We start from the raw sequence: 15,297 nt of genomic DNA, 5'->3' as shown, positions 1-15,297 counted from the left end.
AAAAGCCTAAAAGCAGAGTCAAATCTTTTTCTCCCAGTGGAAACATGTAAATTCTTTTTCTGAGAGAGCACAGTCCCATAGACTGAATGTTCACCCTAGTTATTCTACTTTTATTTAAGTACAAACATGCCTTTCAAAAAGTCTTTGTTATGCTTGCTGAGTGAGGTTATTTTTCCACTTTAGAGTCCCTGATTTTCACCATATTTTTGTTGTACACACATCTGACACCTATGACTGCATCATTTTTACTGGTATGTTTTCAAAACTGTCTAAATGGCAACTGTGTGTTGACTTTTCATTTTTAGGCACCTGCAGTAGATTCTGAAGCTTATTAAAAATACAGTGTCAGGAAAATTATTCGTACTGAATTTTCTTGTGGGTGATCCCATTAATGGGGAGGTGTGAGCACCAGAATCCTGTCATTGGCTGGGCTGTGCCACACCAAATGCCCACTTCTTGGTTAGTTCCTTGCTCTTGTGTGGTGGGGGGCCTGAATCATCTACGAGGTTAAGATCTTCACTAGAACTAATAGTCCTAAATAGCTCTAAATGATCTTCACATTTTCCAGATATTGGCTCTGACTCCCTCTTCCCCTCCTAATATGGCTAATCTGTCCTTTCTCCTTGAAATTTCCATTTATACTGGTGTGGTGAGGAGACTTTTAGATGGTGCCCAAAAGACAGACTTTCCTAAAGAAGAAACCATTGTTGTTTTTTTTTTTTTTTAAGAGAAAACCAATTTAAAGCAGGATCTAAACCTTTGTAGAGAGCAGAGGCTAACTTTTAGAAACTCGGATCTAGTTTTGAACATTTAGACTCTTAAGAACATACCCAAGTAGAAGCTGTCAAGTAATTTATTTTCCCAAGTAATTTATTTTCCCTTTTCACCTGTTACTACATAAAAATATCTTGCTGTCTGCCATCAGTTGTGTGGATGTTGGTTCTGGGACCAACTGTGACATGCTTAGGGCTGGATGATGTCTTGGTCTTTTTCCTGGAAGTGTTTCAGATGAGATTTCCATGTCAGATGAGCAGAAAGCAAACTGAGCTCTCTTCACCTGCCTGTCAGTTGACTCTCAAATGAGATAGAACAAGTACGTGACCCTGTGCTCATGGCAGCACTCTCTTAAGTGCTTCATGCATGTTGCATTAAGTCTTCCACAACCCAGTGAAGTAGCAGATGAAGTTAGACAACTAGGCAGAATCACTTGGCTGTTGTGTTCAAGCCTGAGATTTCATCCTGAGGGCTTGGAACCTTGTACTCTGAAATATTGAGCTGTGCCTGCCCTTCAGCCTGGATACATAAGTGTGTGCGCATGCGTGCGCGCGCGCGCACACACACACACGTACACACACGCACTTTATGGGACACAGCAACAACTCAGATTCTTTCTTTAAAAAAACACACATGTTTTTATTGATCTTAGAGAAAGAGGAAGGGTGTGGGGGAGGGAGAGAGAGAGGGAAACATCAATGGGAGAGAGAAACATCGATCAGTTGCCTCCTGCACCACCCTGACCAGGGATTGAACCCACAACCTAGGCATGTGCCCTGACCAGGAATCAAACTGGCAACCTTTTGGTGCATGGGACAACACTCAAATCATCTGAGCCAGATCTGCCACGGCTCAGATTCTTTCTTGTCCTCTCCACCAGTTGTCTCCCATCCCCTCTCCCCATGTGTTATATGACACCCGACTGCAACTCCCTGACATGTAAGTCCCTACAGCTCTTCTTGGACCAAATTACGGGGCCAAAGGATGGGAGTCCAACCTGGTTGCTTCCCGTGTTTTGATCCTGTGTCTTCGGTTGCTCTGTCCCCACGCCAAGCTGCTGCGATCCTTGCACTGATGCTCCGTTCCTCTGAAATGAAAACCATCAGCTTAACACAGGACTCTGAGTTTCATTGGCAGTTTACTCATGTATAGTTTTGCCTCTTTTCCTAAGGAAAGCTCAGATAGTTGGGGTCAATAACTGACGCTTGAGTCCCAGGGCTGAAATAGCTTAATGTAAAATGACTCCCCCTTCTGGGACACCACTGGGATAAGCGGGGATGAGGACAGAATGGACAGAAACACACAGAAGGATGAGGACTAGAACTGGATTTCTGGAACTCTAGGCTTCTCCAATGGCTGTGATAAAAACAAACAGAACACTTGCTGACATAGTGATAAATAGGTTCCCAGGCATAATTTTTCCAGGATGCCTGAATGTAGTTTCCTGATAAGTCCACAGATAAAGTGGTGGTGTGCATTTACATTGGGCAAGTCTGAGTCAAAGCATTACTCTGGAAATGTGGGCTTGATTTTTTTTTTTTTTTGCGGGGGGGAGGGTGTTAGGTTATATCAACTGGAGTCCCATAGGCTCTTGCATTCAGGGAGGAAATGAATCGACATTCTTAAGAGAGAAATTCAGATCTCTGACTCTCCATGCTGGAGAGGAACTAGTTTCATGTGACTCCATTGTATTCCCTTTAAAAAAAATAACAACTCTCTTTAAAATAGTCGTTGCCTCCCCTAAGAGGGGAGATTGGGTCAGTTTTACATGTTTTCTTTTTTCTGGAAAGTCTCTCTGGAAGTCTGGGTAGCTGAGATAGCAGAGGCCCTCTGTGTTTAGGTGACGGTCCCCTCCTCCCTGGTTTAGTCCTGTAGCTGAGAACTCCGGTCTAGGATTGCGTTGGACAGTCCTATCTGACTTTCATTCGAATGCAGTGTCTGCTTAATATATTCACAATGCACCTCTTTTCTATATGTTCTGATGGTCTGAATGGACTATCAGCAGCTAAAATAACAAAGATGTAATGTCTTTCTTTCTCTTTCCACCTTAAAAAAAAATACCTAGCACACAAGAAGGTGCTCTGTAAGATTCTGTTCATTTCAAACGTGCCAATTCTCCATTTTGTGTTGTTTTTTTACGAGGTAGTGGTTATGGGCTTTCATATCCAGCTTTGCAAAGTTAGCCTTATTTCGTATTGTAAAATTGTACAGCCCAAGGTTTGATTACTTAAAGGTGTGTGAGCCGTTCGCTCATTCCGTTTTTCACGGTAAAGCAGCTTGCAGTCCGACTTTTAGTAAGGTATTCTTTTTCTGTTTATTATGAAATATTCTGGTCACATAAATAGGTTTCTGTTTTCTAAAGCCGGAGTGCCACTAATGAACGAGGCTGTTTTCATTTACATCGTGACATTTTCTTAGTAGCTTTTCATAGTCTGTTTTCATTACATCATGGGGCAATGCCTCCAACTAGATCATTTGCCACGGAGGGAGATTGTCAGTTTCCTTGATAAAATGTTTATGGGTTTAAGAGGTTCATGAATCAGCGGTAAATATTTGCTCTGGGTTTATGAGACCTCCACTCATAAACATCGTGTATGTTTATCTATTGCTCATTGAAATGTCTTTAGAGAGTCAGCCTCTTAGGCACATGCCCGGGAGGAAGTGTTACTAAATGACAGATTTGAAAAGGCTGTATTGTGAGGAGCCCTGCATTTTGTATCAGATTTTATTGTTAAAACAACACACTTAAAGTTACCAGTGCTGGGCATAAAGGTTTTTAAAAATATTTTTAATTCCATTATAGGTCTGACTTTTGGGGTGCTTATTAAAGTTCTTTTTGCATGCATAATTTTATACTTTATTTACCATACTTTAAAAATCACCTGATGCTGGCCTCTTTATGCCCAGAGTTTTGGGATGTAGGAGCAATAAGGATATGAGTTATACATTAAGCAGTTACGATTTGTCTACACATTTAGGGGCACAAGTAAACTAGGGACTGAAGTAAAACTCAGTTGCACTTGTTGGAAAAGCCCACTGAGGACTGAACTGAGATTACTGCCTTTATTAATCAGGAGAAATAGCAGCAACAGGATAGACAAAGTCATTGGCATGTGCCAATCTAGGCAGTGGATCGCAGGGGTGACTGGAGGCTGGAAACCTGGCTGGTGGCTGCAGCTCAGGATCTAGCGCAGGATAGCTGGCTGGGAAAGTCTAGACCAGGGGTGGGCAAACTTTTTGACTCGAGGGCCACAATGGGTTCTTGAACTGGACCGGAGGGCCGGAACAAAAGCATGGATGGAGTGTTTGTGTGAACTAATATAAATTCAAAGTAAACATCATTACATAAAAGGGTACGGTCTTTTTTTTTTTTAGTTTTATTCATTTCAAACGGGCCGGATCCGGCCCGCGGGCTGTAGTTTGCCCACGGCTGGTCTAGACTCTAGAGGCAGAATGGTTATGTCACTCCTTAAACCCTCTTTTCCAAACCACCTCCTAGATGCTTTCCTCAAACAGGGTAAAAAGTATTTTTTTTTTAGACAGCAGAGAGTGACACCTTTCTTCAGCCCTGTTATTAATGACGCACACTTGGGAGTCACGATGGTACCTCTTCCTCTCTTGGTTAACTTGAATGAATGAATGAATATCTGGGTGAACACGAAAGCATCTACAGTCAAACCTTGGTTCTCGAACATCTCCCATCTGGTGCTCGACCAAGTTGTTCACAGAAAAAATGTCTCAAACTTTTCGACCTGACAACCCTTTCATGCTAATACCTCAATATGTCAAAAAGCGTCTCTTAGACAACAAAAGAGAGAATGCTCTTGCCCAGGACCGAGTTTTATGCCCATGGCTGCGCCCTGGTTCTCTCCTTCTTTACAAGCAGGTCTCAGGGGCTGTGCCCATATGGTTCGCCTCTCCGAAGGTGGCTGCTGCCTCTAGCCCTGTGTCTTTCTGTTGTCTGATTTGGCTCTGGAATGTTCAAAGGCTCATCAGTGCAGAAAGACAGAGAGAAGTCAGCCTTAGAGTCTCCACGTGGAGAAGTGGGTGGTGGTGGTGAATGGAGGTGTCTAATTTGTGATATGGACAGAAGAATGACACAGGAAGGTGCCTTGTAAGAGTTCCATCCTCGAAATCAGATAGCCTGCCTTGGACTCATGCCTCCTTGGCTGGACAGCTGTGTGATAGTGGTGGCTCCAGCCTTTCTGGGCCCCGTCAGGGCCTCCGCCATCCTTTCTGTGCAATGAGGCTGTAGCGTCCACCTGTCAGGATTCTTGAGATGTGAAGCAGTCAGCAGAGAGCTGATGTCCCAGTACGGCATGGCTCTTATGTGTAGTCACTTTGTGGAGCTGGAAGGTTGAGCTGAGGCTGGACAGGGTGCAAAGAATAAAGTAGGACAAGTTAGCTATCATCAGGTACAGCACCAGACCACCTGGACAGATACATCGTGCTGCTGTGATGCTCTGGCTAGTGGGTCAAAAGCAATCCTGATAATCAATGTCCAATGCTGCCTGTGGCAAAATAATTGCGGGCAGAGCTGTTGGGTGACACCCACATGTGTTTTCTGAATGTGACTGCTTTCCCTTTGGGTTTGCCTTACTGTGTCGAAGTAGCCGGAAACCACCTGGTGTCCTTGTTAGCTGGTGGCTGCAGGACCTTCTGGCTTTTTCAGGGAACACACTCCTGATAAAAAGACAGCAAGTCCCTGGGTGAAGCAGACTTTTGGGAGAGATACAAGGGGAGGGTTTTCTTTTCAGATGGCTTTTTATTTTCTTGGACATTTGATTATAAACCACTTGATGGGAGTGAAATTTGAGAAAATAGTTTTAAGGAACTTTGATTCAGTAGACAAAATTGAAGGTAACCCCTTTTATCATTTTCTGAGATTATGCACTGTATCACAAGAAAATTACTTTTCTTCCAACTTTTAATTTAAAAGTCTTTAGTAGGAACAAGTAGTGATAGATAGCCTCAAGAACAAGGCTTTACTTCTTAGACTCTCCCTTTGCCGCATCCTTCTGGCCCACCTGCCTGTATTTGTTCTTGGTCCAGTGAGGTAGCCTCCTGCTAGTAGAAGATACACGGTTGAACATTATTGCAAGAAGAGAGAATCTAAACGTTTGAAGCTCTTACTTAGCTGCATGTATGGACAGCCCTGACTGCTGTTGTTCTTTCCTTAGGATTGTCTTACAAATCACTTAAAGTAATGGTGACAGCTGATTAGTTCTTTCCATTTGAAATTGTGACATGACATTTATGGATCTGTATTTCACTTTAAAAATTTTTGAATGAGTTGAGAGAGAGAGAGAGAGAGAGAGAGAGAGAGAAACATCCATTTGTCATTCCACTTATTTATGCATTCATTGGTTGATTTCTTGCATGAGCCCTGACCAGGGATTGAGCCTGCAATCTTGGCGTATTAGGATGACACCCTAACCCAGTGGTCGGCAAACTGTGGCTCACGAGCCACATGCAGCTCTTTGGCCCCGTGAGCGTGGCTCTTCCACAAAATACCACGTGTGGGCGCGCATGTACAATGCGATTGAAACTTCGTGGCCCATGCGCAGAAGTTGGTATTTTGTGGAAGAGCCACACTCACGGGGCCAAAGAGCCGCATGTGGCTCGTGAGCCGCAGTTTGCCGACCACTGCCCTAACCAACTGAGATACCCGTCCAGGGCCTATACGTACTTTAAAATGAATGATCTGGTGTTTTTCAGCTATACAGATAATATCTTACATATAGAGTCTTGAATGTTTGGAGAATTACTTGATTTCCTTCAGAGCCAAAATAGGGATCGCTTTAAGAGTCATGTGCATTTGATTGTATTTCTCCTTGGTCCTTGTAATGGGAAATCCATGTCCTATTGGTTCTACTGGCGCACCCGGCCCTGAAAGCCCTGCCACAGCAGCTGGCAGGACAGCGGACCCTGAGCTGGGTCTCACAGCTGGTCTGTTCTGTCCCTAACTTATCCAGGGGCCTCACACTTGGACAATCCTTCTGGGCTCAGTTGTTTTCCCCTTGAAATGACATCAGTGCTTTCTGAAGTCCCGTATGGCACTACCAGTCGATGCTATTATTCCATAATCCCCGGCTGTCGTATGTAGCGGGGGACAAGGGTGCCAGTACTGTAAGTGCATCGTAGTACTTACTTAGCACCCCATGGTTTTCTTCACCTTGTCCTCCAATCTCCCCAAAGAATGGAGTGTCCACAGTGGCCAGGATGATGCACTAATATGAAACAAGTATGCCGTGAAACAAAGCTCGTTTCATTCGCCTAAGAGCACTTAATGTTATCCTCGATTTTGTCAGGGTATCCCAGCAGAATTTCTTCCGGGTGTCCTTAGTTTATAAAGTCAGCAAACTGAAGCTTTGAAAATAATTTGATAGTATGTCCCAAAACCACTGAATTAGGGATTTTCTAGTCTTCATTGGGGGCCAGTACCTTTCCATTCTTCACTCTACTATTGATATTTTTGTGTTTTTTTTGTTTGTTTGTTTGGTTTTCGTCTTTCAATAGAAGAAGGTTCAAGCTTGGAGGAAATTGGCTTTAACTGGGGCGAGTACTTGGAAGAAACGGGTGCCAGTGCAGCTCCTCACACATCGTTCAAACACGTACGTATCCTCCCTTCTCTTTCTGGCCTGCATTGGAGGGTGGGAGGGGAACCTGCAGGAAGATGCCAAACCGATTGGAAGAAAGGGAATGAGGAAAGAAGGGAAATCCAGTCAAGGTTTCTTAGAAATACAGAAGAAATGGGGAAGTTTGTTTGCTTAGCTGCAGGTAGGGTTGGCCTGGCTCTTGTGGCTTATCTTATCTAACACAGGGCTGGGCTCAGGGTGGGTGAGAAATGATGTGTGATCTTAACCTTGTCTGTACCTTTTTAATTAAGCCAGTCAGAGAAAGATAATATCACATGATCACACTCGTTTGTGGAATATAATGAACAACATAAGCTGATGAACAAAAATCGAACCAGAGTCATAGAAACATCGAACAGACTGTCCAACCTATGAGGGGAGGTGGTGGTGGGGGGGTGGGCGAGGTGGCCAGGGTGGGGGTGGGGGGGTAGGGCTGGGGGGAAGGGGAGGGAGTAAGAGATAAACTAAAGGACTTGTATGCATACATATGAGCATAACCAATGGACACAGACAGGGGGCTGGGGGTGTCGTCCAGGGAGAGGTCAATGGGGGGAAAAGGAGACTTATGTAATACTTTAAACAATAAAGAATTTAAATTAAAAAAAAATCTTTTATTGATTTTTAGAGAGCAAGGGAGAGGGATAGAGGGAGAGAAATATCAATTGGCTGCCTCCTGCATGCCCCCTACTGGGGCTCAAGCCCACAGCCCAGGCATGTGCCCTGACCCGGGGCTGAACTGGCGACCTAAGACCTAACTGGCGACCTTTTGGTGCATGGGATGATGCTCAACCAACGGAACCACACTGGCCAGGGCCGCATTGATGTTTTTATTTTGAAAGGACACATAAAAGTTTTATAGTCTTCTGTGGGCAGATTAGTCAAATAGAGAAAATATCATAAATATTCAGAAAACATTTAGATCAAGCCCCCCAAAAAATCATTCTTAACAGTGATTCCTTTGAACAATGCAAATAGCTTGCTCAGCAGAGTAAAAGTCCCAGGAAATACAAAATTGAGCTTTTATCAGGTTTTTGCTTCTACAGATGATTTTAGCAATATATTGTGAGCAAGGAAAATACTCAATTTCCAGGACCTACATTTTTTTGGCATTGTTGTTGTTTTACTGGAAAAGAACATTTAATTCTGAGAAACATCTTTTTCACTGGCCTACCCAGAGCAAAGATTCAGCCTGAGTGTCATTAGCAAATTGGGGCATTTTCTCAACCTGCTCTTGCCTTTGGCTCTCATGCTGAATTAGGAAGCCAGAACTTCGATTCATTATTTTAACGCAACATTTTATCCTTTTTGGAGGTGAAGTGTTCTTTTGAAAAGGAATTTAAGACCTTATTAAATTCACATGACCTTATAAAAGTAGATTACATTCCTAATTCTCTTTTATACTGACACTCGTAATGTTATAATTACTAGTTTATTATAAATGTAGTTGTGGTTATTCAGTGAAACCAAGAGGTAAATATTAAAACATAACAGAGCTATAACTCACCTGACTTCCGGTTTGGGTATGATCCTGCATAGCTTCTTATGATTCTGGGATGACTTGATTAGGTTGCCTGAGGCAGTTCAGGAGAAAGATACTGACAACTTTCCTTTTCTTCTTTACGGATAAGTTATCAGTGCCTCTCCATGTGGAGTAGCTCCTGTTCTCTTTAATCCAGTCAGTTCTCCCACCTCCCTTTTAATCACAACAGTTCAGGAAGCAGAGTGTCCCCAGGCCTATTAAGGAAAAGCAGCAAGGACCCCAGGAATGAGCCATTCGTAATTCCATCGTCTCTTAAGCCGCTGCTACTCAGACACATCAGATGCTGTAGCATTGGAATGCCCACAAGGCTGGGAAGCTTTCTTTTGGGGAGGAGAGCTGATAAATATTAATAGACTATAATCCTTCATTAATAAAAATGAAAATCCATCCACGGCTGTACAGCTCATGAAGTGGCCACCAGCCACCTGGGAAGACTGTCGTCCAAATTGGGATGTGCTGTAAGTGTAGAAGGCACACGCGGTTTTGGAAGCTTCATTGGAAAAGAAAAGTGTAAAAATCTCTCATTAATCTATTTTATATTGATGACATCTTGAAATGATGGCATTTGAGATATGTTGGGTTAAATAACGTACATTATTAAAATAAATCTCATCTGTTTTATCTTTTTCTTTTTTTTTTAATGTGGCTGCTAGGAAATTCAGGCTCACATTGTATTGCTCTTAGAGAGTGATGTCCTAACGGCAACAGAAATACCATATTTAAGTGCTGTGATTTTAACAGTTCTCGTAATGTTCTGGGTGTATGTATCCAGTATAATAACAGGTTTCCTGTGTTTTTGGTTCCTTAAGGTGGAAATCAGCATTCAGAGCAACTTCCAGCCTGGGATGAAATTGGAAGTGGCCAATAAGAACAACCCAGACACGTACTGGGTGGCCACTGTGATCACCACCTGCGGGCAGCTGCTGCTTCTGCGCTACTGTGGTTATGGGGAGGACCGCCGGGCTGACTTCTGGTGTGACGTGGTGATAGCAGATCTGCACCCCGTGGGGTGGTGCACGCAGAACAACAAGGCCCTGATGCCCCCGGATGGTAAGCTCCCAGCTGGCCCAGGATTCAGAGCCTTTGGGTTAACAGGCTGTCCTTATTCATGGTGTTTGCAGGTATAACCTTGCAGAGATTCCATAGTGGATTTAGCGGGAAGGTCTAGCACTTTAAAGATTGCCTCCTGGGTTTCATTAGTTTGAGGGTGCCGAGTGAGAGGGAACTTGGGTGCATTCTTGGATGTCAGAGCTGTTCCTGACAGCTGAGCCAATCATGGCCTTTAGGAGACAAAAGGTCTGGAGCCTGATTTTGGAGGTAGGAGAGGAGGCTGAGACTGAGGTTTTGGTTTCCATTGCTGATGGATTATGTTGCATTTCTTTTGCTTTAGAGATTTCACATTTTGAACAGTGCTGTAGAGCATCTGTAGGCTCTCTCTAAGTTTTCATCTTTCTTCTTGTGGGGAGTCTCTCAGGGTGGATGCACGCAGAAACCAAAGAGTAGACACGCAATAAAACAGTGGCAATTTTACCCCCGGTGGGACATATGGCAACGTCAGGAAGCATTTTTGTCTGTGAGACGGGGAGGAGGAAGGAGCTCTTGGCATCTGGTGGGAGGAAGCTAGGATGCTGCTAAAATATCCTACAATGTAGCGGACAGCACCCCAACGAAGAATTATTGAATTCAAACTCCAATAGTTGAGAAACCCTGCTTTAGAGTGGGCAGCATATTACAAATGCATTAAAGGAGCTCATATGATCCTGTCAGTGTGAAAAACTGAGTCAGCCAATATTTGAACAACCTATCCTTGATGTTTCATTATATGATGACGGCAGCAGTTATATTTGAAGACTTCTGATGCTATTTCTCAAGTGTAATGTCTTCTTAGTACTTGTCTGCCACTTTTAGCTTTGAATGGATATTTTTATTTCAAAGTGACATCTTAAGTTTTAGAGCTGAATTCCGAGTTCATTGTGTCCACCATATTTAGTTGCTTTCACCATTCAGAGCATTTGAATTTTATCTTCTTACGTTCTGATATATTATTTTTTGATAGGTGGGAATGGTCAATGGTTTCTTACTCCCCCTTTTTATGCATAATCGAGAGCCTGATAAATAGTGGGGGGTCATAATAAATGCAAGGAGTTTGACTTGCGTTAATGGATATATGTCAGGATTAAAGTTGTTGCCTTGGCCATAGCTAACACCATGACCTTTTGTTGTCTCAGGAGAAAGAGAGAAAGGCCCTTCTTGCTTTGGGTCTTTGCACCTGCTCTCTCCTGTGCCTACACCTCTTCCTCTTCCAGCTGGCAGCTTATCTTACCACTTCCTCAGGCAACTGTGGTCAAGGACTCCTGTGCCCTGAGTGTTGATCATATTTGGAACTGTGCCTCCCATTGATTTAAAAAAGAGATATAATTCACATACTATCAATTCATCTCTATAAAGCTCAGTGGTTTTTAATATAGTCACCAGGGTGTGCAGCCATTATCACTGTCTAATCCCAAAGCATTTCCATCATCCCCTAAATAAGCCCTGTACCCATTTACAGTCACTCTCACTCACCCCTCCACCCAGGCCCTGGCCCTAATCTACTTTCTGTTTCTGTAGACTTGTTTATTCTGGACATTTCCCATATACAGAATTGTATAGTGTGTGGCCTTTTGTGTTCAGCTTCTTTTACTCAGCATTTTGTATTCAAAGCTCATCCATGCTTAGCACGTATCAGGACTTCATTCCTTTTATAGCTGAATCATATTCCATCATATGGATCGACCACATTTTGTTTAACCATTTGTTAATTGGTGCGCATGTGGGTGCAACTGTTCTTTGAATTGTGTGGTTATCTAAATAGAAAACTCCTTTCCCCCCACCCTGCCCCTTTCCGTATTGGTTGTGTCTTTGTATACAGAAGTGTGAGTCTTTATTTCTCACCTCTGTTGAGGGTTACTTCTCAGGTGAGTGCTGGAGAATGGTGTTAATGCATGAGCCTTTACTTTTCACACCTGTTCTAGTTCTGCAAGAGCAAATAGTTGGCTGAACACTATCTGTAATGCCTTTGGTAATGCTTGCTTCTCTTAGTCCCAGGCTCAGCCTAAATTGTACCATTAATGGGACAATTAATTTATTGTTACTCTTTTTACAAAATTGTAAGTGTACGGTACATTATTGGTAACTATAAGCAGAATGCTGTACAGCAGATCTCTAGAACTTTTTCATTCTGCATGACTGAAGATTTATACCCATTGAACAGTAACTCCCCATTTCCCCTTTCCTAGCCTCAGGTCACCACCATTCTACTCTGTGTGTGAGTTTGAAGGCTTTAGATGCCTCAAATAAGCAGAATCATGCAGTGCTTGTCCTTTTGTGACTGGTGTATTTCACTTAACATAATGTCCTTAAGGTTCATCCATGTGGTAGCATGTGACAGGATTTCCTTTTTAAAGGCTGAATAATATTCCATTTGGCTTTGAATGCAAACAGCCACTAAGGTGAGAAGATATGACATGCAATAATTTAACTTACCTGTGATTTCTAATCTATCATAGAGTAAACCAGTCTCAATGGATGAATTGTATGGATGGAGTATTGGGAAAATAGCAGTTGTAGTTAGAAAATTAGACGAATAATTCTCATTTGCCCAGCTCTGCACGCAAAGGCCACGTAGACATGCCCCTACACTCTCAGGAGGGTACAGACAGACATGCATTAATTGCAGGGAGCTGATACACACTTGGGGGCACCGGGAGAGGGGAATGCAGGAGGGAACCAAGGGGCAAGCCCCACTCCTAGCTGCAGCCTTTCTCTGTCCTTGCTGGCCTCATTCATGCGTGACTCACTCTGAAAGTTTGACAATGTAGTAGCTAAACGTCCTTGGAAAGGATGTGAGATGGCGTCACGTTATAGATTATTTAGGGAATAGTTTTAGAGAGAAGTTCCACGACACTGAATTTTAAGACTCTAAAGAGCTAATGGGTTCACTCGGTAAACATCCATGCTGTTGCTTGAGAAAGAGGCGTAGTTTATTAATTGATTCTTCTTTCTCACTTGGATGAAAAATGTGGCAGCAGTCACAGTTTCAGAAACACTGTCAAATTTGTATCCTACTGACTTCCTGCTATTAGGCAAGACATAGACACACTTAACATGACAAATTCAAAATGAAAAATGGGGAAAAGCCTGTAAAAAGGGAAACCACTAATGTGACTGGAAGATTGGAAGGCTTTTCACAAGGTAACAAGTTATGCTAATTTTGAGAATTTCTCTATTGCTCGTTTTAAAGAACTTAAAAAAATTTAGTAGGTAATCAATATGCCTTGGAAATCTTTAGTGCAGAGAACAAAGTCAGGAAATAGCAGGTTCACGAGGCAAAAGGTTTTATTGATTGCTGCAGTACAGGATAATTATTGCTTCGTGGCTAGATGGCACTTGTTCCACTGGGAATTGTAGACTATTTTTGAAGGATTCTTGTTTCTGTGGTTTTCTGTCTTAGAGAGCTAATATCATTGTGAATTCCGCAAATGTACCTGGTTGATCTTTCTGGTGGTTAAGCTTGAAAGGCATCTCAGAATATTAACATGAGTTCAAGCAGTCCATGACACATAATAGTCTTGTTTGGAATGTTCTATGGTGATAGGTTTCTTACTGATCCCAGGAATTGGGGTGGGAGAGTGGGTTGTATGAAGAGAGGAACATTGCCGTTGGAGCCAGGACCTGAGATGCTTATCTTGCTTATGCCATTAGCTTAGCTACATGGGTGAGTCCCCTCTTAATTTTCGTATCTTTAAAATGAAGTTAAAGTATAAATATAATCTCTCAAGAGCTTTCTAGTCTGACATGCCCTGGTTTGTGATCCTTGTCAAAGAAAGGAGGAGGGAGAAGGTGCTACTTTTCCTACTGTATGCACGAGCAATGGAATTTGTTTTGGAATCAGGGTCTATGGAAATCTAGCCCAGGCATCGATACAAAGCACGGAAGTACAGCTCCTAGGTTACTGTTGGAGATGATGAAGTTTCAATGGATTGAGGGCCAAACTAGGTTGGGAAATTACTGTGAGTGCCTGGGTCCATGATCGCTGGCAATGGATAGCTTTTTGCTCACTGATGATTGTAGACTGAGAAAGATCAGCACAAGTAGAATTGAGTCATTCAGTATATGGAGGACAGCTTCAAAATATGGTTGGACCAGGAAAAACGATGGGAACTTGGGGTGATTTGGGACAGAGGGAGGGGGTTGCCTTGCATGGTCAGACTGAGGTTGCAACACTTGAGATCTTTCAAGATGTTTGGGATTGTTCAAAGTTGTCTTACCCTTCTGAAATCATTGCATTGAAAGAGACTTGTTTTATTATTTTTGATGATAGTTTTACCAAACATGTAACCTTCCTTACAGTCCCATATTTTCCTGCCTTACTCCTTGAACTGAACTTAGCCTTTGAATTAACATGAGCCATCATTATTATTTTAAACTAGAGGCCCGGTGCATGAAAATTCATGCACTGGAGGGGGGTCCCTCAGCCCAGCCTGCCCCCTCTCACAGTCCAGGACCCCTCAGGAGCAGGAGGCAACCCGGCGATCAGGGGAAGGTGACGCCCCATCACACCTCTGCTGCTGCCATTGCCAGCAGTGCAAGCCTTGGCCGGCCCTGGTTACCTGAGCCTCAGGAGACCCTGGGTGACTCGGGGGCTGAGGAGACTGGGGAACTCCGGAGGCAGGCACGTGGAGTGGCCGGGCCCGCCTGAGTGTGGGCCTGGCCTTGCCATGCTCCTGCCGCCCCGGCAGGGCTGAGGGGACTGAGTGCTGCCATCTTTGAGGGCATGGCAGTCAATTAGCATATTTCCTCCTTATTGGCTGTTGGAGCCGCCATCTTTGTGGCAATGTGAGGGTCAATTAGCATATTCCCTCTTTATTAGATAGGATGTTATGAGGAAGGAAACAGCACAGCAGCAGACAGAATGCCACTAACAAGGACGTGTTTAAAGAGACCTGGGTTTCGTGGCCAATTGGCCATTCAAAGAGCAGTGTTCCTGCTCCTGAGCTAATCAGTATTAATCTTTCCTATTAAAAGTGTTAAGAAACTGCTACATTAAAGTACACCACTAAGTGCAGTGGAGGATTAGCTCTTATTAGAGCTGCAAGATGTAAAACGTTTTGGCTTAGTAAATCAATAAGGCTTGATTTATTCATAAGCACATGCAAAGCTCACATAGGGCAGCTGACAAATAATTATTGTTTACAGTGATAATGTAGGGAAGTCATTTAATCCAGTGATCGTTGCACTGCTATTTATTGAGAAGGAGCAGCAATACCTTTTGATGTCTGGTGTGGGGTAGCTCTGGAGTTCTAG

At 43.2% G+C, this 15,297-nt stretch overlaps 1 protein-coding gene across 1 annotated transcript in view; it reads left to right on the top strand.

The window, feature by feature from the left end:
- Nucleotides 1-15,297, top strand: part of SFMBT2 (Scm like with four mbt domains 2) — a 219,919-nt gene that overhangs the window by 33,360 nt on the left and 171,262 nt on the right. The window contains exons 3-4 of the mRNA XM_081091132.1: nt 7,294-7,388; nt 9,762-10,002. Of these exons, the coding sequence (XP_080947258.1) occupies nt 7,294-7,388; nt 9,762-10,002 (336 nt within the window). The remainder of the gene's footprint in view (nt 1-7,293; nt 7,389-9,761; nt 10,003-15,297) is intronic.

This window comes from Myotis nattereri (assembly GCF_964212035.1).
Source record: "Myotis nattereri genome assembly, chromosome: 1".
Taxonomy (NCBI): Eukaryota; Metazoa; Chordata; class Mammalia; order Chiroptera; family Vespertilionidae; genus Myotis; species Myotis nattereri.
Note: the sequence above shows the minus strand (reverse complement) of the source record. Positions and strands in the feature narration are given on the sequence as shown.